This window comes from Anoplopoma fimbria, chromosome 2 (assembly GCF_027596085.1).
Source record: "Anoplopoma fimbria isolate UVic2021 breed Golden Eagle Sablefish chromosome 2, Afim_UVic_2022, whole genome shotgun sequence".
In the NCBI taxonomy this organism is placed as follows: domain Eukaryota; kingdom Metazoa; phylum Chordata; class Actinopteri; order Perciformes; family Anoplopomatidae; genus Anoplopoma; species Anoplopoma fimbria.
The window spans coordinates 6387487-6415024 of record NC_072450.1 but is presented as its reverse complement, the minus strand read 5'-3'; the positions used below and the strand labels follow the sequence as shown (position 1 = coordinate 6415024).

Sequence of the window (27538 nt, the reverse complement as noted above, 5' to 3'; positions counted from 1 at the left end):
CATTCATTCAACATCCAGTCCACACCGATGGCAAGCCTTCAGGAGCAACTTGGGGTTAAGTGTCTTGCCCAAGGACACATCGACTGCCGAAGCCGGGTATCGAACCACCGACCCTCTGATTGGAGAACTACCTTGCTCTCCACTACGCCACAGCCGCCCTTTTTCCTAGTGACTGTGTTGCTATAAAACAATACAGCAGTGTATAAAAATACTGCTAATACAGCTAGGGAGTACTTATTAAGTACTAGGAGTCCTCATTGTTTTCAGTCAAAACCTTGATGTGTGATGGACCAACAGTTTCTGAACTACAACAGTGAGGTTATAACACTTAGATCATTTAAGTAATTTAACCTTACCGGTGAGCCATTACGGTTGAACGGCCCATTATTTCCAATTTTATTAATAAGGAAAACAAATGAACAATAGGATTATTAGAAACAGGTTTCTTGTAGTGAAACACTGAGGCTGTCTCCATTAAGTCTGAAATTGAATCAAGGTAATTACTAGAATAATAGCAAGTGCAGTCAGACCAGCTGTGAGCACTTTATTTTATAATTAGCGTTGCCACCAAACAATAAATTACTTTAAAAATAATCACGCCTCCCTCGGTTAGAAACATTACAAACTGATAGACGATTGGCGTTATTTTCCCCACGACGTGAAACAGAGTTTTTTTTTTCAAGCATTCTTCTCTTGCTTGAGGACATGTTCAATGAGTCACTGTGAGTCTGTGCTCATGTATTCTGCACTTTATGAGAAATCTCTGTCATGCTTGACTTCATCTTACAGTGTGGCTCGGGTGCTAAGTGCAAGTTGAAAGGGAACTTTATGTCTGATTTCAAGACAACATGCCATCATTACAGCCGATGACATAACTGCTGCATTTGTGATGTCTCATCCGAAATCCCATTTCTTTGATTTCCACCAAATTAAACTCTCAACTGGGAGTGCTTCCGAACTACCGACGTAGCTTTTAGTGTAGTGGCGGCTGCGATTGCGTACTTTGTCATTAAGAGTGCAGGATGGAGGATGAAGAGGTCTGTCAAGTATATATGAAACTAACAGAAACCTGCCCGCCAGCCCTTTGTGATTCACAACCCTTCATCTGTTATCACAATACAGCTGTTTAATTATGACCGCTGCAAAAAAAATGCAGGTCAGCAAAGAAAAACCCATTTAAGAAAACAGATTAGTTGAAGTCTGTGCTGCCTATTTCAAAGATAGAACTTACATTTCATGTACGATAATAATTGCTTTCTGCAAAGTTGTACAGTAATCATAGTTTCTTTTTTTTTTTTTTTTTTTTTCTTTTCCTTTGGATGATTTTAAACCCAAGAACTTGCACTAATTCCAAAGGACCTTATAATAAGATGAAGAGGGGAAAAGGCAATTTATCTCAGTATGGCTGGCTCATGTGAAAGAGTGGTCTGGCTTCATAGTGCCATCAGAGGTCATTTAGTTTCAGATGGCTCTCTGGCCCCTGGGACTATCTACCTGAATAGTCCATTAATCTTAAACTCTAACAGAGTTCACTACCACTCTCTGGTTATGCAATGGCCTTATTGTCAGAATAATATAAAACAGTCTTTCTATGCTAAAGAAGCACTTACTGCTTGGCCTTTAATTGCTGTATTGTTTGTTCATTGTCGTTCACCGTCAAGCTGTGATTTGTTTTTGTTCTTAGAAAGATTTGGATTATGGTAGTTAAAAGTTAAAAGTTTACAGATTATTTGACATGAAATAGAACCAGTCTCACAGCCCTTTCTGTTGCTTACACATCAGAACTTCTCTGAGGAGAGACGATGATCCGTTGCAAAATCCTGTCAGTGTCATTTATTTGAACATTAGTAGTCAAGGCCGCTCACATTGCCAGAAGCAAGGCCAGGAGAACGAGAGAGGTTAAGAACATCTGAAAAATCTGTAAAATGTGTAATTCTTTGGGAAATAAAGATAAAGGTGTTGGAGCCTGAAGGTGAAACTCTCTGTTTATCAGTCAGTTTGTGTTCCAATCCTCAGATGTGGTCACGAGGTGTGTACAGTGGCCGACGGAGTAGGAGTAAGATCAAAATGTCCAGCTTGATCTACACTGAGAAGATTAAGGCAACTTTTTTTTTGCATCGGATTATTATGTAGATCAGAAGACTAGTTTTGTTGCTATGATTTTATAGGCTTTAGCTACTTGAGAAGATAATTCAAACCACACAGTTGATTATATTATTTTTCTCCAACTAAACCCACATTATCGTGTAACAGGTAATCCTGGGGGCCTTTTAGAGGTCCAGAGCTATGTGGTCCTTTGTGACCTACAACAATACCAACCACTTCGCAGTTACATGGAAACCGATTATTGTTTGTTGTATGGGTGTACCTACGAAGATTTGCTGGGATTACATAAATACGTCTTGTTAAGGAAAGAATTTGCCCAATGTCTTGTGTTTTTTGTTGTTAATATAATTTAATTATACTCCATTGACATCTGCTAATATTTATCCTTTCTAGTGTACAAGGTTACAAACTTTAATTTATTTTGTAGGAAATCAGGGTTTTGCTTCAAGGACAGGTGAGAAGCTATTGCTCCTTCATGTTGAAAGGACTGATTTGAGGTACACTGAACTTGCATGCCTCCTTAAAGAGGTATTCTAAATAGATCCAACTGGGAGGAGACCTTGGGGCGCGCCCAAAATAATATTATAATTTATTTATCCCATTAGGCCTGAGAATGCCTCAGGATCCCTCAGAGAAGAGCTGGAGAGTGAGACTTGGGAGAAGGACTATTCTTCTTACCTAAATAATGAAATATGTTGATAGTAACTTTCTCAAAGACCTTTGTCCAATCCATGGTAGGATGAAGATTTATCATTTAACCAAATCACCACCCATCTCCTGTGTCAAAGACCCCTGCAGTGTAACATCACAGTACTTTTTGCTCTGCAACTGGACGTAGTAGAGCTAGGACTTCTTCAAGCTGTTTGAACATAGAGACCATTGCTGCCATTTTATTCCGCAGAGGGCAGTCATTAATCAAACACCCATAAGAGGTTTCTTGTCTGAAAAATGTTAATAACAACAAGCCCTCCCGTCTCAATATAAAATAGGTAATTTGCATTTAACAATGACTCGTATGAAAGCCTTTTCGACCTGCCTCATCTACATTTAAAGTCACAATCCTTTAGTTTTCTGTTTGGGTGGAAAAAAATGTCAAGGTACTTAGAGTTTAGTGCTCTGGACAAGTTATCAGAATTGTGTTTGTGTGTATTTAATGGAGATATACTGTAATGTTTCGCGTTTGTCACAGTCGCGGTGCAGTGACGTCACATCATGATGTTTTCAATGGATGTTTATCTGGACGGCTCATCCTCCTGTATACCGGTGTCCTTTTTTTTTTTCAGTTAAATTGCTGTCGAAACCTAGTTTGTAATACTGCAAACATATATATATATTTATACATAAATAATTTCATCAGTGGGCCATAGCCTGAATCACCATTTTGTTACCTCCTTCAGCGACATTTATTTAAGTGAAAATCTTTCAGATTGCCATGTTTATGGTCTGGCTTAGGCAACTGTAGCTACTTCCCCCTCATGGTTTAAAGAAACCAATGGTGATTACTGGTCAAACATTAGGACACAAACAGTGGTCTCCAGTTTGGAAGTCAATCACTTTATATTTCTTTCCCAAGTTGTCCTGCAACAGTACAACATCATGCCACTTCCACTTTTGCAGTTTAATGTGAACAGTTGTTATTTGCACGTCTACAAGAGGCCGCTTTTAAGGAAAATGGTTTTAGCCATTTGACAAATGGCCAATGCTCTTTTTGTTGTGAGCACTGCCTTGTCCCTTTTTTTTCATGAAGAGATGACACCGAAGAGTAAGAGTGCCAGAACCCTTTGATGTTTTCTTTTAGTGCCAGTTCCTGACACTAATCCTGAGGCCACAGTCTTTCAGTGTCCTTCTATTTTCTGCAGACAATGTCTCTAGCATCTTTTAAAAATCATACTGCACTATGTTAAGATTGTCATGATGACCTACTGTATCTACTTCATTTTCTTTTGTACCAGAGAGTGAATCAAATGACGGCCGCAAAGAAATCAGTAGATGCGTCCAAATGATAAAGATATAACCATTATTTACCATGAAACAGCAGTCAACGTTTAGCTTAAGAACAGTAAAGAAGATAAGATAAGATAAAATAAGATAATCCTTTATTAGTCTTGCAGCGCGGAAATTTGCAGGATTACAGCAGCAGAGAGGATAGTACACACAAGAAACATAAGTAAAAAAACAAGATCAAAACAAGTATTATAAATAAGTAATTACACAATAAAGAATATTAAATAAGTAGTAAAAAAAGTAAAAAAAATCCACAATAACTAAAATATTATATATACAGACAGAATGTCAAAATGTCAGCAAACGCTACACAAAGGTTTTATTATCTGTATGTGTTTCACTTATTTTCCCCATCTCAGCAGCCTCTGCAGGGTGTGAACTGTCTAATTTGGGGGGGTTGGGGAGTCCATATGGTCCTCAGTGCCACTCACACGATCTAATGAGTGCTATTTTAGCATACGGCACCCTGTAGCTAATTTGAGTCCATGGAAATGAAACGTCTGCACTCTGTATTTACTGTAAAGCTCTCCTCCATTTGTCCTCTAATAATTCCTAACCAGGAGAAAGCCATCTAGACTCAATCAGCTTTAATAGTGCTGCTCTCAGAGGCGAATAATCTCAACTCCATTTCTGTGCATTACATGTTTTAGCGTTATAACAATATTTAAAACTGAACCAAATGCAGGGTACTAGTCCACAATCCATTGATTTTCGTGTTAGCTTTTGCACCCAAATGACATACTCTAGCACTGCTTACGGATCTAACTATGTCATGGCAGGTGTATTGGTTAAGGCCCAAGGAAGTGCAGGGTCAAATGTGAGGTTGTTTTGATGAGCGGTTGTCTGCACTAGTTAGCTATAACGTGTAACTTCTTTGCTGATTTATGTAACTTAATGGATATTCAAAGGCAGATCTCACTGACATAACACTGTGACTCCACCAAAAAACTGTATTTTGGTCATCATCCTCTGAGAGGTGGACCGAAAAGCGTCTGCTAAATGACTGTAATGTAATGTAATGTAATGTAATGTAATGGACCGAAAAGTACAAAAAGGTGGAAGGTTATATCGGTCGTGAGCAACAAATGGATGCTGTGTGAAAATATAGTTTAGAATACACCAAGCATACAAACGAGAGTAGTGGGTTATGCTGGCTACAGTTTAGGTTAAGAACTTGACATTTCTATGCATTATTACGTGACTCCAAGCTGACTTTAGCTGCCATCGCCTGGGTTGAAAGAAGGTACTTGCTTCTCAGAGCCATCTTTCAAACCAACAGTGGGTATCCAAAGAGAGATTTTCTGTTGAGTATTCCTTTGAAAAGAATGTCAAGATATAGTATGTTAAACGGTTGGACTTACTCCAAGCCACTCACTCAAGAGCCATCAACCGTTCTACCTAATGGTTTGGAGTCTTAGGTATTAAAACATATGGATCCCTCTCCACTTGTGGGTCTTTAAAGTCCCATGGCAGTCATGCACAAAAGGAATAGTTGGACTTTATGAAAAATGTTTGGGTCCAATACTGTGCTCATGCTCATGTATTCATAAAAGTACTCCCATACAACAGCACCTGATACCAATGCATGCATTGTCGTGCACACATGCAGCCACTTCCCCAGTGAATCTCCACTGCATCAATTGATTTAGCTGTGAGGCTGTCAGCTGGGTGTCTGCTCGACAAACTCTGTCAGGGTTTGCTATTGTATTGCAAGCCCAGCATAACGTTAGCAAGTGTCCGCTCCAGAGAGATGGCGCGTCCGTGATGATGAGTATGAAGTTAGAAGAAACGTTATAGCTGTGAAGGTAGCGGTGCAATGTGTGTACAGTTTATATAAGTACTACGAATCCTCAAGACCAAAGCCAAGAACTTGTGACTTGCATGAGGATCATTTGGAAAATCTCTACTGCAAACTGCTCTTTTGCTGTCAGGAAAACACAAAGTTGGATGGTAAAATGTCACCAATGGCATCATGTTGTAGATTTAATATGTTACAGTTGGAAAGTGAGGAACTTTTGATTCAAATAAAACATGTTTTCTAAGTCTTGTTAGCACTTAGAAAACATTGGTATTATCCAGTACTCATATTGACACTTGGTATTGGCAAATACCCAAATGTTAGTAAGTTTTATTGGTGCATCCATAAGAATTTTGCTTTCTAATTGAGAGTTATTTGAGAATATTGCATTCCGCCCGCATGCTCAGGTTGGTTTCAGTCAAAGAGCTGAAAAAAGCAAATAAGGCTAAAATATCCAACTATACCTTTGAATGTTTATTGTTTGGTAATATGCAACACTTTTGTATTAGCAAATTACATTTTGTGCTAGCACTTTTTATGTGTCTGACCTTTATGAGAGCATTTAGAATATGCAGAATAGGCACAATAAAAATCAATCATCAGTATGTTTTCTGTTGTTCCAACTGAAAATCAAAAGCTTTCAACTCATTCTTTGCCTAAATAATAAGACGAGGTGTCTATTCATACAATAGGGCTGCATTTTACTGAAAGCATCAGGTAAAGCAAGTCAATTTGAACCAAACAAGAAACCAACAATCAAAACAACAGTGCAGGGATGGAACAATAAAGTCGCTGTCTCTCCCTCAGACTTTGGACAATAAATGAAACAGAAACCAAAGATGTTTCATTTAAAAAAAAAATTGTTTCCAATACCAAACTTCCTTCATATTAAATGTGGATAAGTGATGTACTAGTGATTTTCAATTTTGTTTTGGTGTTGGATTTTCTTTTCTAATGGAAAGTTGGCCAAATCCTGGAAGATGTTCCGTCATGTCAAATCTTTTCAGCAAAGCTACAAAGTAGAAAAAAATTCATCAATCTTACACATCACTGGTGCCTTTCCTGCGAATTGGAAAAGTAAGTTCTTTTTTTTTTTTAAGAAGCACTGTTTCACAAGAAATTCAACACCCATTCGGTGAGAAATCTATCACAGGAGAGGCACAGAGAACAAAATCTAACTCAGGAGCTACAGGAAATAGACCAGAATGCAATATACTTTTACCTGCAATGTTCAGAGTCGGGGCAGCTCTCGCTCTTGAAATCTAGAAGAACTCCCTGTCTGCTATTTCTATCACAGTTTCCACCTACATCCTGCAGCTGAGTACAACAGGTTCACATGATGGTGTTGGGGAAGACAAAAAGTGGGAATCACAGGTAATCCCAGACTTGATGAGCAGAGAAAGAGGGTTTAAATACAACTTCATAGTAAAATGGAATTATTAACCCTAATGATCTTGCTTTAAAGGATCATACCAGTGTTTCTATTGTTACGGGCCAAATTTGTTTTCCATTCTTTTCCGTACGCAGAGTATTGAAATGATCATGGCATGGTAAGGCACTTTGACTTTATTTGAAGGGTCTGCACTCTATTATGACACCACAGTATGATGATGAATGCAGGAACAACACATCAAACATTCTGAAATTGTACACTGTAGCATACATTTAAAAGGGGTCAGCAAAAATGTCAGTGATTTATGTTCATGATTTATAGCTACTGTACAGTTAACCAACGATACTTTAATCTTTCAAAACTTTCAGACGTCTTCACCCCTTCTGTGGCACAAAGCCTATTGGCTCATACTGCAGAAAAATAGGCCACAAGTTGAAGTTAAAAAAAAAGAAAAAAAGGTAAGTTCCTAAAAAAGACCAGGGCACTGTCATTTTTAAGAAATGTTCTTAAAACAGGAGTGGGTTTGCCAGGAAATGTTTGTATCGATGCATTAATACACATTTAGGGCTACCAGAGAAATCCTAATGACTGTTACGGAGGATGGATTGTAATATGATGATAATTGGTGAACATGGAAAACAATATACCCGCTAAACATCAGGATGCTAGCTGATGTTATGTCAGCCTTTACCACTGGCATGGTACTTCTAAAAGTACCCAGCATTCCGAGCATGGTCTCCTATAAATTAAGTTCCCGTACAACAAAAGTGTATTGTCAATTGTGTTCCAAGGGAAACACATTTTCTACTGGATTATGCTTGTTTTTGACGTATAACAGGAAATTTACTGCTCCATGTCTTATTTCCTGTTCCTGTGTTCCTTTATTTTGGAACTCGCCTCTCGTTTTGTTTTAGATCACTTCACTTCCTGTTTTTAAATTTTTTCACCTGTCCCTCGTTAGCCCTTCACTCACAAACCTCCTGCTCACCTGTTCTCACTTCCCCTGTCACCCATTTACTACATATACCAGCCCACTTCCTTTGTTCCATGTCAGTTTGTCATCCTAGTTATGTCGTGTTCGGTGCCCGTTTCCTGTCTGCTGAACCCTCTGCCTATTTGGACTCTTTCTCCCTGGATGGGTCAAACAAACACAGGACTTTCACCCAGAAAATCGCTGTTCATGTCCCGTGTGAATCCAAATGTCAATGTTTACTCTTCTTAAATAACTTAAGAAAGTGCTTATTCTTTGCTTAACCATGATGTTTTTACTAAACCTAACCAAGAAGTTTTGTTGCATTTGTATTTCTGTTTTTAACTTACGTTCATCACATGTTCAAAACTGTGACCCTAATCTGGGAGGAAATGTGTTCCCCTGGAAACATAATTAAATGCAGTTAAGCTAACTTGGAAGGTAATTTGTTGGAGACAGGGTTGAACTTTTAACCTTAAGAAAGCATCATTATGGAGGTTTAAACCAAGGGTAAGACACACCTTGATCAGGGATTACTAATATTACATGAGCATGATTGTTCTGGTAGCTGTTTGTTTCAGGTCTTTGAATATACATCTTACAGTAGAGCTTTTGCACGTTGACAGATCTGATCTCAGTGATACAGCACTAAGTTGTCATTCCAATCACACCCGCCGCCTTCTGCAGTAGAGACGCTCCTTTTTTTCAGTCTAGCAAGCTTGTTTACCTCTGCCTGAAGAAAGTTGAGAGCAAAACTGGGTCATGCTTGGGATAAGTGCTGCTTTATGAAAGGAGTCAAACTTGCAGGGACAATTCATGCCCATCATGTCCAGAGTTTCCTGATAATTACCTCCTGGCCACAGTTTTTTTGTGAACGATGCACTGGTCTAAAATGCTGATCCAATCTACAGCTGATTGGAGCGAAATAACCTACATTTTTTTTTATTGAAGGTTATTGAATAAAGAGTTATTGAATTTTTAAATCATAGTGCAGAAAATACACACAGGTCCAAAAATGATCTTTTGTGGAAGAGTTGCAGCTCAATTGTTTTCATATTGAATGGCGTTCACCACTTTGTAGTTTGTGGCGTCACATTTTCACTTTTTTTTTTTTTTTTCTTTGCAAATACCTCTGAGGAAACATTAATCATGTTCCTGAAAAAGTGACAGTAAAAGAGATTTCAACTGTTGCAGACAAAATAAAGATAAATCATTGATCCCCCTGAGTCCCATTAAGACGTCCCTCTGGAGCTATCGCCGGCTGTATAAGTCGCTCATGGGGCAGACTCATAACCTTCTCAGAGTTTCCACCCGCCTCCATTCGACCTTTTAAAACCAGACTGGACTTTAAACTCTCCTGTGCAGCTGAATGGAACAACACACGCTGTTTACTGAAGCTTCACTTTCACTCTGCGGTTTACCTTCAGAGGGAACGCATTGTATGTAATGTAGGGCAGGTTGTGAACTGCCCCATTCCTTGGTTGTTGTTCTAAGGATAAAAGAAAACCTCAGTCCTTGCAGTTAAACCATCACAATGTGTTCCATATTGCACAGTCTTTCTAATAACTTTCAGTAAATACAGCAGCTGCCCTTACAAAGTACAGTGCATGCAATATGTATTAAAGTTGGACGTATTGTTATGTCATAACATGGCACCTCAATTTCACCCTCATGCTCATATAGCCGTTGCGCAGAGGATTGTGGGTCGGAATAGCTAGAAAAGCATGCTGGCTTGCATACTGCAAAATGTGACCGAAATCAGTTGGACATCCAATGCATTTGACATATCATATATTGGAACATACCAAATCTTTTTCTTGCACAGTAAAGGTTATGGTTGTATTGTTGTTGGAACACACAGTAAGCCATGTTCACCCTTAATAAAATGCGTATTTGTCTCTCCATTTTGGCCCAATTTTCCATAACAAATAGCAGAGCTTTTCAAAAACTATTGAATGAATGTTGTTTTTCTGCTCACAGTGAGCAACCCCCCAGGGGTATCTAGAGCTTTTGTCTACTGAGCTGGCATGCCCTTCCTCTGTCCATGTGGTTTACCCCAGCTTCTATGACTTGTACTATGCTGCTTCGTTCTCTTATGCAATTATCTGGTGTCCAATAGAAAACAGAAATTTGAAGACACCTCCCCCTGTGCCATGCCCCGTGTCTCTTTTAACAAATTCCCAATCACCTCCAGGCCTTCCTTTAAACCCTTTTTTTATTTCTCAGTATAGCTGATTAGGCAGTACAGGTGTCATTGACATATCATTGGTCCACCATATGACTGCAATTATAAAAGTGTGATTTTTTTATTAAAGGGTCAAGGTGAATATTAAGTACTCTGACACACCAGATGGTTTGTTACACAGAACCATCTGAAAAGCCGTCATTGAAAAACTGTTTGGAAAAGGCCAGGCACTTTCTAATAATACTTGGCAGGTGATCGGATGAACCATCTGTCAATCAAAATACTACCAAGAAATTAGCTAAATAATCTTTTCCATCGTTAAAGCCTTCAACACTTTTATATGCTCTTCTTTCAATGAAGAAATATGCACCAGTTCTGATAAAAAAAGATGCTTTTGCTTCACCTTAGTTCACCTATTGAGGAGGCGCCATTGTTGTTTTGAACCAACAGTCGCCTCTGCATGTCGCGTCACACACACACACACACACACACACACACACACACACACACACACACACACACACACACACACACACACACACACACACACACACACACACACACACACACACACACACACACACACACACACACACACACACACACACACACACACACACACACATAAACTCACACCCGGAGCTGCCAGTAGCCCTTCACAGGATGCTGATTGGTTGGGACACTGATGGTCTAGATGCAAAACGCATTACTTACAGCCTGACAAGATCAATTTTCATGTGATCTGGTGATTCTGTGACTTTTTAGAAAGTCTGGGGATTTTCTCCCTCTGCAAATTTTGTTTGCTGTTTACAGTATTATTTGCTAAATTCTGTGATTATGTGTGTGTCTTTTATTGTAAAGCTTCTTCATAAGTGCTTTGGATTTAAATTATAGCTTTGTAAGCTTTTATGTTACAGCATCTGCCTGTTTTCTCCAGAGGACACTCTGCAGAGAACTGTGTGTTCTGAGTCAGACATAATTGCATTGTTACATTTGCTGATTTTTGAGTGTCCAATGTGTTCTCAAAGTACCTTTTTTCTCTGCACTACACCTACACAGAGCCTGAATTGATTTATATAACTTTGTGAACATGATTCAACTGGAAAAATATAGTAATTCTGCTGAAGATTTGATTTAACTTAGCTATCAGGAGCTAAGAATTGAAACCAGGTCATTAGGTCTGAAGGTAAATATATACCCATCACTTTGAAGCTGCACGGTGGTGCCTTGATTTCTAAAGATATCAGAGCAAGAAATGTTCAGAATTGAAAGATTTTCTTGCATTTTGAACTCTTATCTACTCATTCATACTTCCAGCTACACACTCCATTCAAACTTCTGGAACGTGGTTGGACCTGTATGGTCAGGTTTGGTGAAATGATTTACAGTCGATGTTGAGGTTTGGATCAGGTTTTGTCTGGACATGGTGCGTGAAGTTCTTTTTTAGTGAAAATAAGCTGTAAAAATAATGATAAAATGATGGACCTACTGCTTGTGTGAATGCATGATTTCAGCAGCTCCTCATACATTCACCGCTCTGTCTCAGAGCCCTCTGAACCCCAGAGGACACTTTCTGCCGCTCTAAGTGCGGTGCTCTGAAGAACCAAACGGTACATTTGGACTGAGCTCCAACTTTTTGAACTGTCCAGTTTGGGTCAGAGTGCGCTCCAACCCTCGGAGTGATTATTTACGAACTCAACCTAGCAACACAAACTCATTGCTTCAGCTTACATTAGTTGAGTCGGGTTCGGATCGGTTCAGAATTAAATAACAATATGTCTGTCAGGTTTTGGTTGGATTCGATTACTACTGTCTTGGAAATGGGTTGGGTTGACCCAATTTTAAGTTGTGTGTCACATCGATTCCAGTGAGCCAACATGCAAAACAAAAAGGTCTAAATGGAACAGGGCCACAATTACTGTTATTAATTACACCTGTGTTTACCTTTCAACATGTCAAATGCCTGCTACTACACCAGTTTTAGCTTCCCTTCATTGGCTAACTATTTATGTCAGACCACATTTTAATTTTTAAATGGACACATCCCTTACTACCTGCCTGGTCTCCTTAAACCTCATACTGTATACCTAAACCTAAATCCCACACCACATTTACAAACCCAATAGAGTAAATTTATCTTAGGAATCTTAGGCTGAGGCTTGTTTTTCAAAATAAAAGTCCCTAACAGCCACTCTATCTTAACAAGATTCCAGAAACTGACATAGTTTTCAAAAATAAAAGAGCTTAAACCTCACCTGGTATTTATCTTCTTTCATTGCTCACTCTATATTTTGCATCCTTCATCCCTTTCCCACTTTTCCAACTATTCATACGGCTTCAGTTGCTTTTTCATACATTTTCAACTCTCATCTACTGAATCATGCTTTGTTCAAACATTGAGATATTCCACGTCTTTCATATATTATTGCCATTATTCAACTTTTAAAGCCAGCGATGTAGTGAAGCATCAGCCTTTTCATATCCAGCATTCACACCACAATTACTTCAGAAATTGCCTCTTCTAGTTACTTGTACTGCTACTATAACAACACACATATTATCAGGCTGATGTGTACATAACATAATGAACATAAAGAGGTCTTATATGTAAAATAGAAGCACTGCTGAATGTCATTCATCTCATCTGTGACTGAGTCCTATCTCACCTACTGTGGGTTTAATTTGACTCCTGTTCTGCTCCGAGAAACTCTAAATCTCCATCTCCGTCAGGCAGCTAGGACCCGTAGCAAATTAGCTTTCTGAGTGCTGTTTTTTTTCGAGGTCACTTCTGTTTGTGCCCCGATTGGGTGCCTCGCTCGTCTGTTTCCTGATAAAGGGGTCGGCTGTTTGCACCACTTCTGCTGACCTCACGCCGCGTGAATGCGGGACGACGGCGGGTATTGTAATCCGTTGACAAGCACAAATTGAACAACAGCTGGGCCACACTGCAATCCTGCAATCTGGAGAATGGGACTAAATTATAGAGCAAAAATCCGTCTGTCATTCATGTTGCTGCAGGTCCATGCTTTCTCTGTCGCTCACCGTCTCACTATTTTTCACTTTGCACAGCCCTGATGCAGAAAGCATATGTGTCAACACATGTTCAATCAGTGAATAAGTAATCCAGTTACTCTGATTCATTGATTTGTAGGTCAAAAGACAGCTAGGTATCCATGTGGCACTTCTGGAAGCTTCTGCAATTGTTATGTTTCCCCTCTAATTAAGTTTTTCCGTTAAATTTAAGAGTTTGATGACAAGAGCAAACTGTGACACTATTATTTATTCACTGGGTTGTCACATCATGAGCCTCATAGGAATATCAATTGATGATTTCTAGACGTTTGTGGAGCCTTCAGCTGAAGTTCAGATGGACGTGACCCTGTCAGTGGGACAATAACAAAGTCAGACATTTAATGTAGCAACATCACGCTATTTCCTCCTAGCCACAAGACGTCCTTGTTAAAAAAATGTTTATTTTACACATTAAATAAACTACTAATATTGTAGTTTACAGGTGAGAAGAGTCCCAGACTGCAGGTGTTCACATCAATCAGACAGTGAAATGACAGCTGACAGAGGAACAGGAAGGAACGTATTTAGATTCTGACAGAAACAAGATTACAGCACAGAAGCAGTGACAATATCAGATGGGTTCAAGTGAATCGGGAAAACACATTTAGTCACCTGAATGTGTTGGATGGGGGAAAGAAAAAGCCTTGATAGACCTCTCTCCTTAGTATTTAAGGATAGGAAGTCTTTGTTACAACTGTGCTAAATTTTTTTGCAATGTGAATGTTTTTCAGATGTTAAAAAGAAGTTTCAACATCATTGACTTAGACTACTATTTACATGCAAAGCAGGCACCAACTAGATGTTAAGATATAGGACATCAAATCCTGCTGACATCTATATGCAACCTTCACTTTTCAACCAAATTTAACCCATTTTTAACATAGACGTCTAGATCTAGGTCTAGATTTGGACCGAATAAGAACATTTTATATTTATTATTTATTTAGCGAGGACAATGCACTTTACAAATATTGTATCAGATAAAGCTAAAAGCTCATTGTGCGGATTACAGAGATAGCTATCCGACATATTACTGGTATAGGTAAACTGCTGGCACAGTATAACTTGCAAAGATTATGTAGAGAAAAGAACTGTCATTGAATAAAAGGGGATTTATCATGAAAAACTCACTTTTTTAGTGCTTGCACACATACATTTTGGTATCTAGAGCGCTTACAAATCCAAAAAACAATTTAAATTCCCCTTCCTTACCTATTCTCCACACTGCTCTGCAATGATTTCAAATAATGTTTTTTTTCCTCCTCATGATTTTACGATTCTGGATCAGTGGTTACAGAATGCTGCTATTGTCTACAGTTTAATTTGAGAGCATGGAACAGTGACCGGCATCCCAAACGCAGACACACAACACCGTCCCTGGTGTAGAACACACTTGTTAAGGCGGAGCAGGCGGTGCACGCTGTGTAACTGCCATAATCACCAAGCAGACGCTGCCTCACCAGCTTGTGTTGTGGATGCAGGTAACCCAGACAACCCGACAATGTACACAAATTAGAGGCAGGCAGGAGAGGGGTGTGATTAATGGTTCTCAATAAGGACGGGCCCCGGAGGAGGGAGAGCTGGAGCATCCGTGCTTATAAATCCCAGGGATTCTCTGAGGCAGGGAGGAGGTGGGAGGAGGAGAGGTCGATTTACGGGGGAGACACCCCAGGTGAATAGGGCAGGGGAAAAAACTAATAAATAACACCATGACACTTCCTCAGTTCATTACTTACATGAAGACAATTACATGTATTACATTTTTTTTTTATGTCTGGTTAAATATGCAAATGAGGCTTTGTCATATTGTGTGCTAATTTGCTTACATTTCAAAACAGAGATATCATAACATTGGATAAAGCCAGGATGAAAATGTTTGTTTCATCTTGTTGACATATTAGCGTCAAAGGTTTTAATTTATAATATCTCTTTGTATCACAACATAAATGAATAAATAATGTCAGTAAAAGAAAATCAGGCTATGAATGATATATGTACAAATTCCTCAAACCTTTAGAATACAGATTATTATGCAACAGCGGGGAAATTATTGCAAATTTCCCCGCTGCGGGACTAATAAAGGATTATCTTATCTTATCTTATCTTAACTGGACTTTTGGTGTATTTAAGTACTACTGAATTGGAGATGTTTTTATTTTATTTTTTATAAAATAGCCTTGTATTGTAATAATATTTTGCAATATTCACAAGGTGAATAGGGTAAACATTTAAACCAATAGATATCACCATGCAACTTACCCAGTTGATTATGGAAATGTATTATTAGGAATACCCTTTGAGATGTACCATCTCGTTTTCGAGGGGGTCCTCAACGACAACTCTAAAATACAAGCACAGTCGCAAAACTTTTACGAAAATAAAATATAAAAACAAGATAAATAAACAACACAAAAATATTAAGAAAATAAAACACATTAAGTCAATTATTATTTTAGAATTACAGACAAAGCAGTAACATAATCACCTAAATGTGTGCTCAGCATGTTTTCTTTCCAGTAAACTCCCCTGTGAAAAAGCACAGAGGAGATCCAGGACTTATTATTATTATTATTATACGACATCCTCACAGATATACTCTGCAGTGTCTCCACGCAGATAATAGAATCGGTTCTACTCTGTCAGCTGCTGTGTTGTTAATAATCCCGTGAGACTGAAAATTCTTTGAATAATCTCCACTGTGACAAGTGAGAGCAGCCTACCTATCTATTACACAGGATCCCCACATCCTCCACCCACCGAGCTTCCTTTGAAAAGCCTTTTTCTCACCTCCGAAATTGAAAGTTTCTGTGGTCTGAGCTTTGAGGAGGGTGGTTTCACATATTGGTGTTTTGGGATATTCTCATATTTTCACAATCTGGAGTCCAGTTTAAAATATGTCTCTAATAAACGCGTTTGTGTGGCACGTTTGACTGATTGGACGCATCCACACGCTATAAAGGGACCCGGTTGTGCACAGAGGAAACCCTCCACCTCCACCCACCCCCATCCACCCCATCCATCCACCCACCCCCGCACTCCTGCGATGTGGACCGGTCCTCCTCTCCTCCACATCCAGGCGAGGTGAGAGCTCCTGCGCACAGAGCCTCCAGACGGACCGGAGCAGGCTGAGGAGCGGACACGGCCGAGGACACTGTACAGCTCCCAAACTCCCAAACACAGATGGATACTTACGTGGCTTTGTTATCTCTCTTCTTTTTACTAAACCAGGTAAGATAACACGGCGCATTTTTTTTCTTTTTTCTCTTATTTCCAATCGCAATGAGGACTTCTGCATCTTCTGCATCTGAGTCCAGATTTGTTCTGGTAGTGCCTTTGGATTGCAGCGTGTTGTTTTTTTATTTTATTTCCAATCACCTGCAGTTTATTAAATTGATATTTGATAGCAATCAGCAGGCAGATAAGGTAAAAGAGAAGTCACCTTTTTTTTTTTTTTTTTTTTTAATTTATTATTATTATTTTTTTCACCTTAACGTGTGCGCTCGTTGCACCTGCAGCCCGTGGAGAACACAGGTGTCGGATGCGGGCAGATGGCTGCGCTGCGTATCAGCCAAACTCTGCCTGCATATGGAAACAGAGACTTTTCCCCCTATTAAAATGTTTTTTTATCAGTGACTAATGTCTGATTGTAAAATGATTTAGAATCAGCTCCATGCAGCCTGTTAACACTCCGCTTCCCATCATCATAACCTTGGAGGGGGGTTTTCTGTTTCCTCTTCCCAGCAGCTCTGGCTTTCGGATCAGATCAAGACTACCAGCTTGATATCATCAATGAACTCGACTTGGCAAATGCCACCTATGGAATTACCCAAGTGGCGGGGCTCCACAACAGCACCAAAGCCTTCCTGTTTCGAGGTAACACACAAACACACGCTTGACAATCCATACTATATTATATTATACCTCATTTAGTTCTGGGGGGGGAAAAAAAAAACATGTCTTTGTCTTTTGCACGCCCACGCACGCCCTTTGTTTCGTTGAGTTAGTGTGTGCAGAATGCCACACCTTTTGGAGTCACAGTGTTAGCAGGTGATGCTGAGAGGGAACACTCCGGGGAGCCTCCTCTCATAATTAACTCCACATTTAATTTGTCCCAAGCAGCAGATGCTCGGGGCTCTCTCTGGAACAAACAGTTGAGCAGCTCTTGGATTTCTGCAGGATTTCTACAGCACTACCACTTCCACTGTTTCCAATGGCATCCAGTGTTGTTTGATCCCAACAACTGGTGGTTGATGGAGATCAGGGGGGGGGGGGGGGGGATCCTGAAGGGCACGCAGCGTATGGGTGTTTTGAGACCCTGTAAAGGAAAATCAAAGGCTTTTCTATAATAATTATGGATAAAAGTCAAATTCATAAGTTGTAATAGTTTATGTTGAGGGTGCGTTCAGAGTGTCGGAAGACAACTTTGATTCGCTCACTTGTTTCTCTGCGCTCTCTGAAATGGACCCACAATATTTGGTGGAGCAGCTCTCAGCAGAGGATGAAATGTTAGAGAGTAGAAGCAGAATAAGAAAGATATCCGAATGACTGCTCGAGTGAAACACTGGGATTGTCTTAATGATTAGTTGCTTGCTGTGTGCTTCTGTGTGTTTTTGTTTCCTGCTTAGCTGCAGCTACAATTAAAAAAAAAAAAGGATATTTTATTATCATATTTGAAACTTTTCCTATTAAGGTGTTTAATGTTATTTCGTTAGCTCGATTTTTCAAAGCCAATGGGTATAAGATTGCCATTAAATTGGAGAGTTATTGTCCCATCCTGGCCCAACGCTGCTCCAACCTGGAACGGAAATGCAATGATGGAAAGAAACACTGAGTCCTTTTTTACTTTTCTGGCATGAAAATATTCAAATTCAAAAGATGCTGGCACCAACACCAGCAGCTTGAATCCCAAATAAGCAGCACTGGGTGTTGAATACCGGCAGGGTGATGGTGTTCTGTGTGTGTGTGTGTGTGTGTGTGTGTGTGTGTGGATGTGGTTTTATTTTCTAGAGTGCTTGGCTCGATGCGCCACTGGCTCTGTGTGAATGAAGTCGAGGCAGCTCGGCCGACTCTGCCGAGGTGAAGCTGTCCAAGATTCAGTGCTGGAGGCCATGAGGGATACACAACCTTACTTTTTTACTCGATATGCACACACACACACACACACACACACACACACACACACACACACACACACACACACACACACACACACACACACACACACACACACACACACACACACACACACACACACACTCCTAATCCAAGCTGCTGTCCCTATGGCCAGATAGTGTGGGAAACAGAAGGCTAATCCAGTACGGAAACTGGACCTGTGAGTGCTGGACCAGGATGGTTGTGCTGTGACCTATTTAACACTCTGCCCACCCTTGCGATGCATTCATGGCCCTGTGACCCAGATGGCTACACAGAGCAACTTTAGCCAAAGTTCCACCAAGTACCACGTTGTTTTTAAAAAGTGGAATAGTGGACGTTCTAATCTGTCCCAGCAAACAGTCGGTGATTACCAGTCTAGCAGAAGCTGTATGCTCGATCGGGTCAGTGATTATTCAAGATGATTTATGTGTGCTGTGCGCAATTATGTTGTGCGCTGAGCTCGATACCATATTTCATCTGTTTGATTTGCAGAAATTGTGGTGGAACATATTGTAACGCCGATCAAATGGCAATGTGGTGTTCTAATTAGTGTCAATAGCACTGAGAGAGAAAGAGAGAGAGAGAGAGAGAGAGAGAGAGAGAGAGAGAGCTCTGGCAGTGTCTTTGGCTGGACGCTGGGACCAGTCTCTCCAGTCTCCGAGTGATTCACAAACAGATGGTTTGTTTTTTGGAAATAGATTTCTCCTCTTTCGTTTTTCACCAGAGTAATGAACCAGTGCCATCGAATGGGTCCTTATCTGGATGTGTGATCCAGCCTTTGCATTGAGAAGGAAGATAAATACATAATAATAATAATAATCCCCACACTGTGATAGCGGGGTAGCAAAGCTCAGCTATTTGATAAGATATTTGGTTTGTGTAGTCTGTACTTTTCATGATTACTTGCATTTCTGGGAACTTCTGTGATGCATTGCATAAAGTTCAGTTTGTCTAGAAGGGGGCTGACCTAGTTTTTCATCCTACATTGGAACCCAGATTGTCAACCTCATTACTCAGACACCCCCCTCCCCCCTCTGTCCCATTGTGGATTTTGATTTTAAATGACTTTATTGTTAACTATCAGTTTGCATTTTTGTCTCTCTCTGTTGGTACGTGTTGGGTCTGTTGATATTTTTGTTTGGTCCGGAGTGAAATATCTTCAAACACCTTAAAACAGATTCTGGCAATTCATTGTACTTGGCTTTCCCCATCAGACCGCTAGAAGGGTGCTCAGTTCTAGGGAAATATGACATTTTCTTGTAAAATACCTGAACAACCATTAGATGGATTAGCATAAAATTTGGTGCAGAAATTCTTGGTTCCCAGAGAACAGACCTTCTTAATCGCTGAGGTTCATCTTAAAGCATTCAGCCTTAGAGCCTATGTACATAACAAGATGAAGTTAAACTACAGGTCCACTTGGTATCTAAGATCTCAGACATGAGTCTGGAACTCAGTCGGGCCGTGTCCATATTATTTTCAGTCTAACTGGATCAGGAGAGGTCCCCTTGTATTGGTTTTGGGTCTTTGTGTCAATTTCACCAATACTTTGGTACCAAGTTGATGCAAAAATTCAGAAAATGTAACTGTACTTGTTTTTCTACTGTAAGACAGGCATCCGGGTTCTGGGTTTGAGACTAATGGTGTCCCATCGTCCGGGGGACAATAGAACATTTTCCGGATAATGCTACATTGTGAACAACAAATCCCTGTTGAAATCAGCAGCAGGAAAGCTAGTTAATGTTAGCTGTCAGCAGCTGGTGGGAAGCACAGTGCTGCTGCTTGGCAATAATGGAGCCAATAGCTAACGTACAGAAGGTGCATTGAGTCATGTTACAATGTGTTCAAGCTATATTCAGTAAAAATACAGTTTTGGGCTAAGGTAAATTATAACATTATCATGTTGATTTTTTTTTTTTTTTTTGGCGAGAAACTTGAGGCGGAGCACCAGGGATTCATTTTAGATTTGCAAAAGACAATAACGGTCATAAAGGATTGTATGTTGAAGTGCATGGAAGTTATTGTTTTGTACCTTGGTATTTGCTACTAAGTTGTGTGGTGTTGTAACATCCCCATGTCTGAAACTTGGAGTGGATCCGAGCACATTTGATCAGCTCTGATCCTCTGGTAATACCTCCTTGTGAAAAAAAGTGTGATGTGAAAATATGTGAAGTCCTTTCAACTGAGATTGCTTGTTAATTGGTGCCACTTCATGCTGCTGCCAATTTTTGTGTTACATTGTCTATTTGTGTTCGGCTTGACCTGATTTTTATAAAAAAACAAAAAACGACCCAATAGGAATCCAAGGCCAGTCAGATTGTGCTCAAACAGGCTGGCCTTGGATCCCTATTGGGTCTGTTTTTATTTTTTTTTTAATAACAATAAAAAAAGTCTATTTATGCATCGTGTAATGGGTATGTTTGTTTCACGGACCTGTTTCAGACCAAGCTATAGTTACATTTGTGAAAGTTGAACTGTGAGCAACCGAGTCGGACTATGTAGAGCTGAGCTAGACTATCAGAGTCTGAGGTGTCCTAAAATGACCACTGTGCTGAGGGATAAATCCTTTCCATTTAGGGGACAACATGACCTTTCCCTTAATGCCACACTCAGGATAAACTTTACAACTTTTTTTACACCACTGTATAAAGATAAAGATCTTCCTGTTCATCCATCGAGCAATTTTATTTTTCGTTGTGTCATGGGCATTCCAGTTTCACAGGGAGTTAAACTCTTTGGTTTTCGCTGGATACACCTGCATTTTGTCCCAGAGATTGCAGTTTCAGTAAAAAACTGGAGAGCAAACATAGCTTTTAAATACCTTTTTTAAAAATTACTTGAAAACTAAGCTTCTCTATTTGTACTGTATGATATTTTACTTATGTGATTATTAAGCAGTTTGAAAATGGTTTGTGTTTTAAGATCTGTGTGGTCTTTATTAGGGTTTTAAGGTAATGAATCATAAGCTGATAGAAATTTGGTTTGCCTTATTGTCACCTGACCAGAGTCAAAATATGATAAACCATTTTCAAGTAATATTCTGTCATTTCTTTCTTATCTCCTTGTCATATCATATTTTGTTTCAAGGTTTTACAATAAGAGCCATAAAGACCCTGAAGTCTATTCTTATAGTTTGTTATTTCTTGGTTATCTGAATTCTCTGAAGACTGAAAGTTGAACAGAGTTACAAACGTCAAATGTCTGGTCAGTATAGATCCTTCTGTTCTTCGTTGACTCTCTTACTCAAAATCATTAATGTTAAACAGTTAAATGGAAACTACAAATGCAGCCTTGATCCTGATATCCCTAAGATCTATCAGCACGCCTCTTATCAGCCTTTTAGCCCAATTATCCTTAACATACACCCACTCTGCAGTCTTTAGGGCTGAAATGCTCCTTAATTAACGTTTAATCGACCTTCCTGTCGATTCCAGTGCAAACATTTTTTCCAACCTCATTCAAAGCTGAAATTCACACTTAAACGCCTCACTACTGTCCGATAAAGAGCTTCAGCTGATGCACATGGCATTTCTGGGTTCATCTGTTGTTATTCCTGTGAATAACTGGCCAAGTGTAGCATGTAAGCACACACCAAGATATTTCCAGCCAAACTACTACTACTACTTTGATTGCAGGAAAACGTGTCAGCAATGTATCACTTCAACTACAGATGTCAGGTTTTGGTGTCAGCCCTTCAGAGTAAGAGAGACACTTTGCATTGATTTATAACAACCACACAGGGAAGAATCCATTGTAAGAGTGAAACTTGATTTCAGAGAAGGGGCTGCACGTCCTTGTTGACTAGGAACTCAGTCTCTTTGATTGCCGTCTCATTTGTTCCCTTTACATACAATAACCAGCTGAAAGCAAGAGCTTCACGCGCTCAAAAGCCATTCTAGGAAATCTAGGAGATCATTCACTGATGTATAGGTTGCTTGGGCAGTGGGAGAGAAAGTGTACAATTACACTGTAAGTATCTACACTCAACAGCATAGTTCAACATTGCTTTCTTATAAGAGATAAGAGAGATAAGATAAGATAATCCTTATAAAACCAACTCTCATATTTGGACCTTTTTAATGTGCAGCTACAATCAGGAGAATCTCAGTAATTAACACATCAGATTGTGTTTGTTTAATCAGCACACAACAACCAAAGTGTAAAAGTGACAGTTCTCTTTTTTTACAGGAAATTGTGTGTAAACAACAATTTTGGTGAGGTTTTTTGTACTGATTAAACCAACAAGATTCATCGTGTTAAATTTAATAAGTGAGCTTTTTTTTTTTTTACAAGGTTTTATTATTAAGGTTTATCCAAACTGCAATAAGCTAATTTGGGATTTCTCTCTTGAAGATGTATAACCTACCCAAAGACAAAGAAGAGCCCCAAAAGTGTCCAAATCCATTGAATAGTAACTTGTATCCAACAGCGAATAAGTCAGCAAATACTGGTTTTACTTTTACTGAACTTACTAAACTACTGAATTCTGACTCTAATCTTTTCACAAATGATTCTTCTCTGGCAAATTGGGACCTGTGCTAAAGCTTGCCTTAGTCTGACAATCGAAATGCAGTATTCGTTAATTTGATCTGTTTCTGATTCCACTGACTAGCTCAACTCTAATGCTTACAATTATCATTCTGTTTGACGCTGTTACTCGGTCAAGCTGTCAGAGCTAGCACGGAGCCCACACTGTCACTAACTGCACTCACTGAATAAATATAAGATTTTAAAAAAAAAGAAGCGATTTCATAGAGAAGCAGACTGAAGGAATCTACAATATGTGTTATAAGGATATATCCAGGATGTCAAACTGATCCAGCAGAGAAAATTTGTGAAAAAGATAGGGATGTTTCTTAAAATCTGTGTAGGTCTTTATTAACTGTTACAATCATTAAAAAGCATAAGCAGCATGTATATACATTCAGTAGCCTTTAGTGGCCTGCGTTGCATAGAAGTGCAAATGCTATCGGAGCTGGTTGATGCTCAGGTATGATTGGCCAGTCTGCAATCGAGGGGCGGGATTTAGCGAAGGTTCAATGAAAAGCCGTGTGTTCCAGTTTTCCCGAGTCTTTTGAAGTCTGGATAATTCGGCAGCACTTTGGATTTTCCATTACGCCACATAGAGCGGAGGGGTAATTGCAGACGTCTAAGTCAGTGCAAAAGGGATTTCAGCTGCCTCTTTTGTTGAGCTGTTGTAGAACAGTTTTGTTGTAAGGAAAAAAAAAAAACATCTTGTGTAAGCAAAAATAAGTGTGTATTGTGTAAATCGGTGACTCTGAAATAACAAAATTCCTGGAATTGCTCAGGCTTGTAACAAAAAATTGAGGGCCCCAAAGTGCAGCCAGCACTTTATTAGCCGCAGATAACAGACAGTAACCAGCTGCTGTCTTAACACCCTCAAAAACCTAACCAAAAAAGGGCTAATGAGCCTAGGCCACTTCTATTTGTTACTAGAAAATAATTCATACCAGTAATACGCATGTTTTACTAAGTTGGCTCTCATAATGGGACTCAGAATAGCAAAGCTGCATTCTTAATCATTCAACCTCTAGTTTTCATCAGATAATGATGAGATTAAATGTTATGTGAAATAAATTTGACTTAAATTACATAACGATGGTTGTGGCTGGAATAGATTAATTGAAATGTATATTCTGATGACTGATAAAGGACAATTTAATAAATAAAAAAAAACAGCTGACAAATTTAAGATAAGTTATCGTTGACTTAAACTAGACTAACCTTCGGGGGATAAAATTACTTAAATATTATTAAAACTAATACCCATTTTTGTCAAAATAATAAGACTAAATCAAGAATAGCTCCCAAAATGAGCACTGTTTTGTCCGTTCTTCGTTTTGCACCAATCATACAAGAATGTAGTCAATTATAATAAAAGAAACAGGCACTAAACCAAGTTTGGAGTTAGAGGCAAATCCACTACTTTGTTGATGCCTTTTCGATATAAAACGCCTTATTACGACAAATCACTGGAGACAACAGAAGTGCTTTTAATGATGAAGAATGCTAATAATGATGGTCTCTAATTGCAGATGGGGGAAAATATCAATTCCCTGAAGTTTTTAAGCGTGAATTGAGTCACGGCAAGGCGATTGATTGCAATGATTACTGTCCTTGAATATACTGAAAAGAACGGCTTCTAATTATCCGTAATGGTGTGTGTTTTTCGTCTCTGTCAACTCCCAACAATCAGGGAGTGTGTGGTCGAAGCTCGGATCTGATACCTCGCCAGATGCTGTGTGTTTTGAACGGCTCACTGTGCCTTGATTTTATGTCTTCATAGGCCCTATTTACCATGATTGTTAAGATGATAATTTAACACTCATTGCCTTATAAAATCTACATGTAAACACTCAATCAACAGGTTACTGATTAGTAAAAGAAAAAAAACACTTTTGCCGGCTCCACTGTCTGTATACTGCCTGTATATCTGTCAACTAGATGTCTCAAGAGCCTACAGAATAAATCGACATCTCTCCCTCACACCAAAGATCCACTCATCATATACTGTATGTGTCCTGAGGACCTGGAATATAGGATTAGGCAGTTCTTGCATAACACTATTGAGGGGCACAATACATTAGGGATGTCCTGTAAGCCTAACAGTTGAAACAAATATCCCATAACAGCAAAGTCAATGGTTCCAATCAGGGCCGGGAACCCTCTGTCCTCCCAGATGTCCTGTCTCTCTCCACTGGCTGACAAATAAATGCTGTGTCCTGTCTTTACTGGCTTAAAAAATAAAGGCTAAATAAACTTCACATCATGGTGGTGATGGTGATACAAAGTTGTAAGTCTAAAAGAGAGAATGGCAGAATTGCAATAATGATATTTAAAATTCATGGACTGGTTTGCTCCAGGAACCATCGATTGGTATGTGTGTATGTATAAGAATGACATGGATATTACATTACATTTACATTACAGTCATTTAGCAGACGCTTTTATCCAAAGCGACTTACAGGAAGTGTATTCAACATAGGTATTCAAGAGAACTACTAGTCACCAGAAGTCATAAGTGCATCTCCTTTCTTAAACAAGCATCTTAAAGCATAAACCAGAGCAAAAGTATAGTGCAGAGGCAAATTACTACGAATACAATAGTTGGAACAGACTAATCTGAATATAGTAAGTGCTACAAACTACTACGAATAGGATAAGTGCAGTAAACAAATACAAATTCAATAAGTGCAGCGAACTGATACGAATACAGTAAGTGCAACAACTAATACGAATGCAATAAGTGCTACGAGGAAGGCTCAGGGTAGTACTTCTTGATACCAGTGCCGGTGTCGGATCCGATACTGTGCTTATTCACTCATTCTTTAAAACTACTCCAATACTATCACACCAAATACTACTTGACAACGACACATTAACCTTTCAGTTGCAACGATAACCTGATGAACAATCAGGTTAAATCCATAAAAACAGGCAGCGTGCTTGCTGTATGTTAGGAAAAGGAATTCAACATCAAGATCAGCTGCTAAATATTGTTTCATTTTCTATATACTTTTTTGCTTTACAAAATCTGTCTGGAATCCAAATGAAAAACACAATAACTGTTTTTGACAACAAATGATTTTGTTGCATCTTCTGTATATGCAATCTATTTCACCACCAGTTTTTCTCTTCATAGATTTAGTAGTTTCTTAAAACCTCCATCAAATCTTCCGCTAACAGATTTCTTGTCAACCCAGAGCCACTGTATATAAATCACTATGAACACTCGGTGGCCCACTTTGGTACCAACAGGGATTTAATCCATCGACTCTGCCGATGGAGTTCATGATTGAGTTGATGGCCGGTTATATTGGTCTCTCCACAGATAGAGAGTTTCTTGACAGCTAATCAAAAGACAACTGCCTTGAACCAAAAGTGTTTGGCCTTTATGTCTATTTAGTGTTGCAGATTTACCCTCGGGGGTAACCAAGGCGGGTAGGAGGTTAACAACACAGGCCGATAAATCCACGTCTCACTGCAGGTTTTCCTTTCTTCCGAGCATATCAGCGCCCCGCATGTTACCCTTGTTTTAGAAAGTCAAAATATGCCAATCTTTGATGTGCTCCAGTGAAATGTTATCATGTTTGTGTCAGGCGATTGGGCAGGCAGAAGGTTTGGCTCCACTCGAACGGATCTGTCTGTTCCCTCACGGTGGAAAATGAGACTGAGCTGCATGCAACAAAATGGGAAGAAGGAAAATGGCAAATTAAAGAGCCACATTTAGCTCACAATTGCAAATGCTGCAGAGGAATTAGACTGTAGGTGGTTTGAGAGGGAGACATAGGTGGTGACACAATTTTGTTCGAAATCTTGATGAGTGCAAATAGAGCAACAGCACATTGTGACCTAAAGAAGATTTTCATTTCGGTTTCACTGAAGAGGTTTCACTGAAGTCTCATTCCCTCCTGCATCCATTTTGTTGCTATTTATACCTCCCCCTTCTGACTGCAGAGTGGAGCTGGGTTGCATATGTCACAGATATTACAGAGAGAGCCCCATGCAGGCAGGCCCGAGAGGCTGTGGGCAGTTCACAAGCTGCGAGCTAAGCCAGGCTACGACTCTAAAGTCTACTGCGCACATTCCCAGCCGCTGAATCCAATGGAGGCTATCAAACCTTTCATCTTTTATGTATGAGCTTCCTGGCTGTCCTACTGCTGGAGGAGGCGAGACACTGGTCCCACCTCACAGGAACCTCAACGGAATTATTCCGTCTGAATTATTCATCGCACATGAGGGCGATATCTTTTTAAAGGGACGGACGTGTCTCCGTTGCTCCCCTGCTGTCAAATTAAAGGCAACGTAGAGGGAACAATGGCCGGACACAAGTGC

At 39.5% G+C, this 27538-nt stretch overlaps 1 protein-coding gene across 1 annotated transcript in view; it reads left to right on the top strand.

The window, feature by feature from the left end:
• Positions 1 to 16807: 16807 nt before the first annotated feature.
• LOC129105586 (protein kinase C-binding protein NELL1-like) overlaps positions 16808 to 27538 on the top strand; it is a 261850-nt gene continuing 251119 nt past the window's right edge. Inside the window, exons 1-3 of the mRNA XM_054616705.1 lie at positions 16808 to 16852; positions 17044 to 17089; positions 17273 to 17401. Of these exons, the coding sequence (XP_054472680.1) occupies positions 16808 to 16852; positions 17044 to 17089; positions 17273 to 17401 (220 nt within the window). The remainder of the gene's footprint in view (positions 16853 to 17043; positions 17090 to 17272; positions 17402 to 27538) is intronic.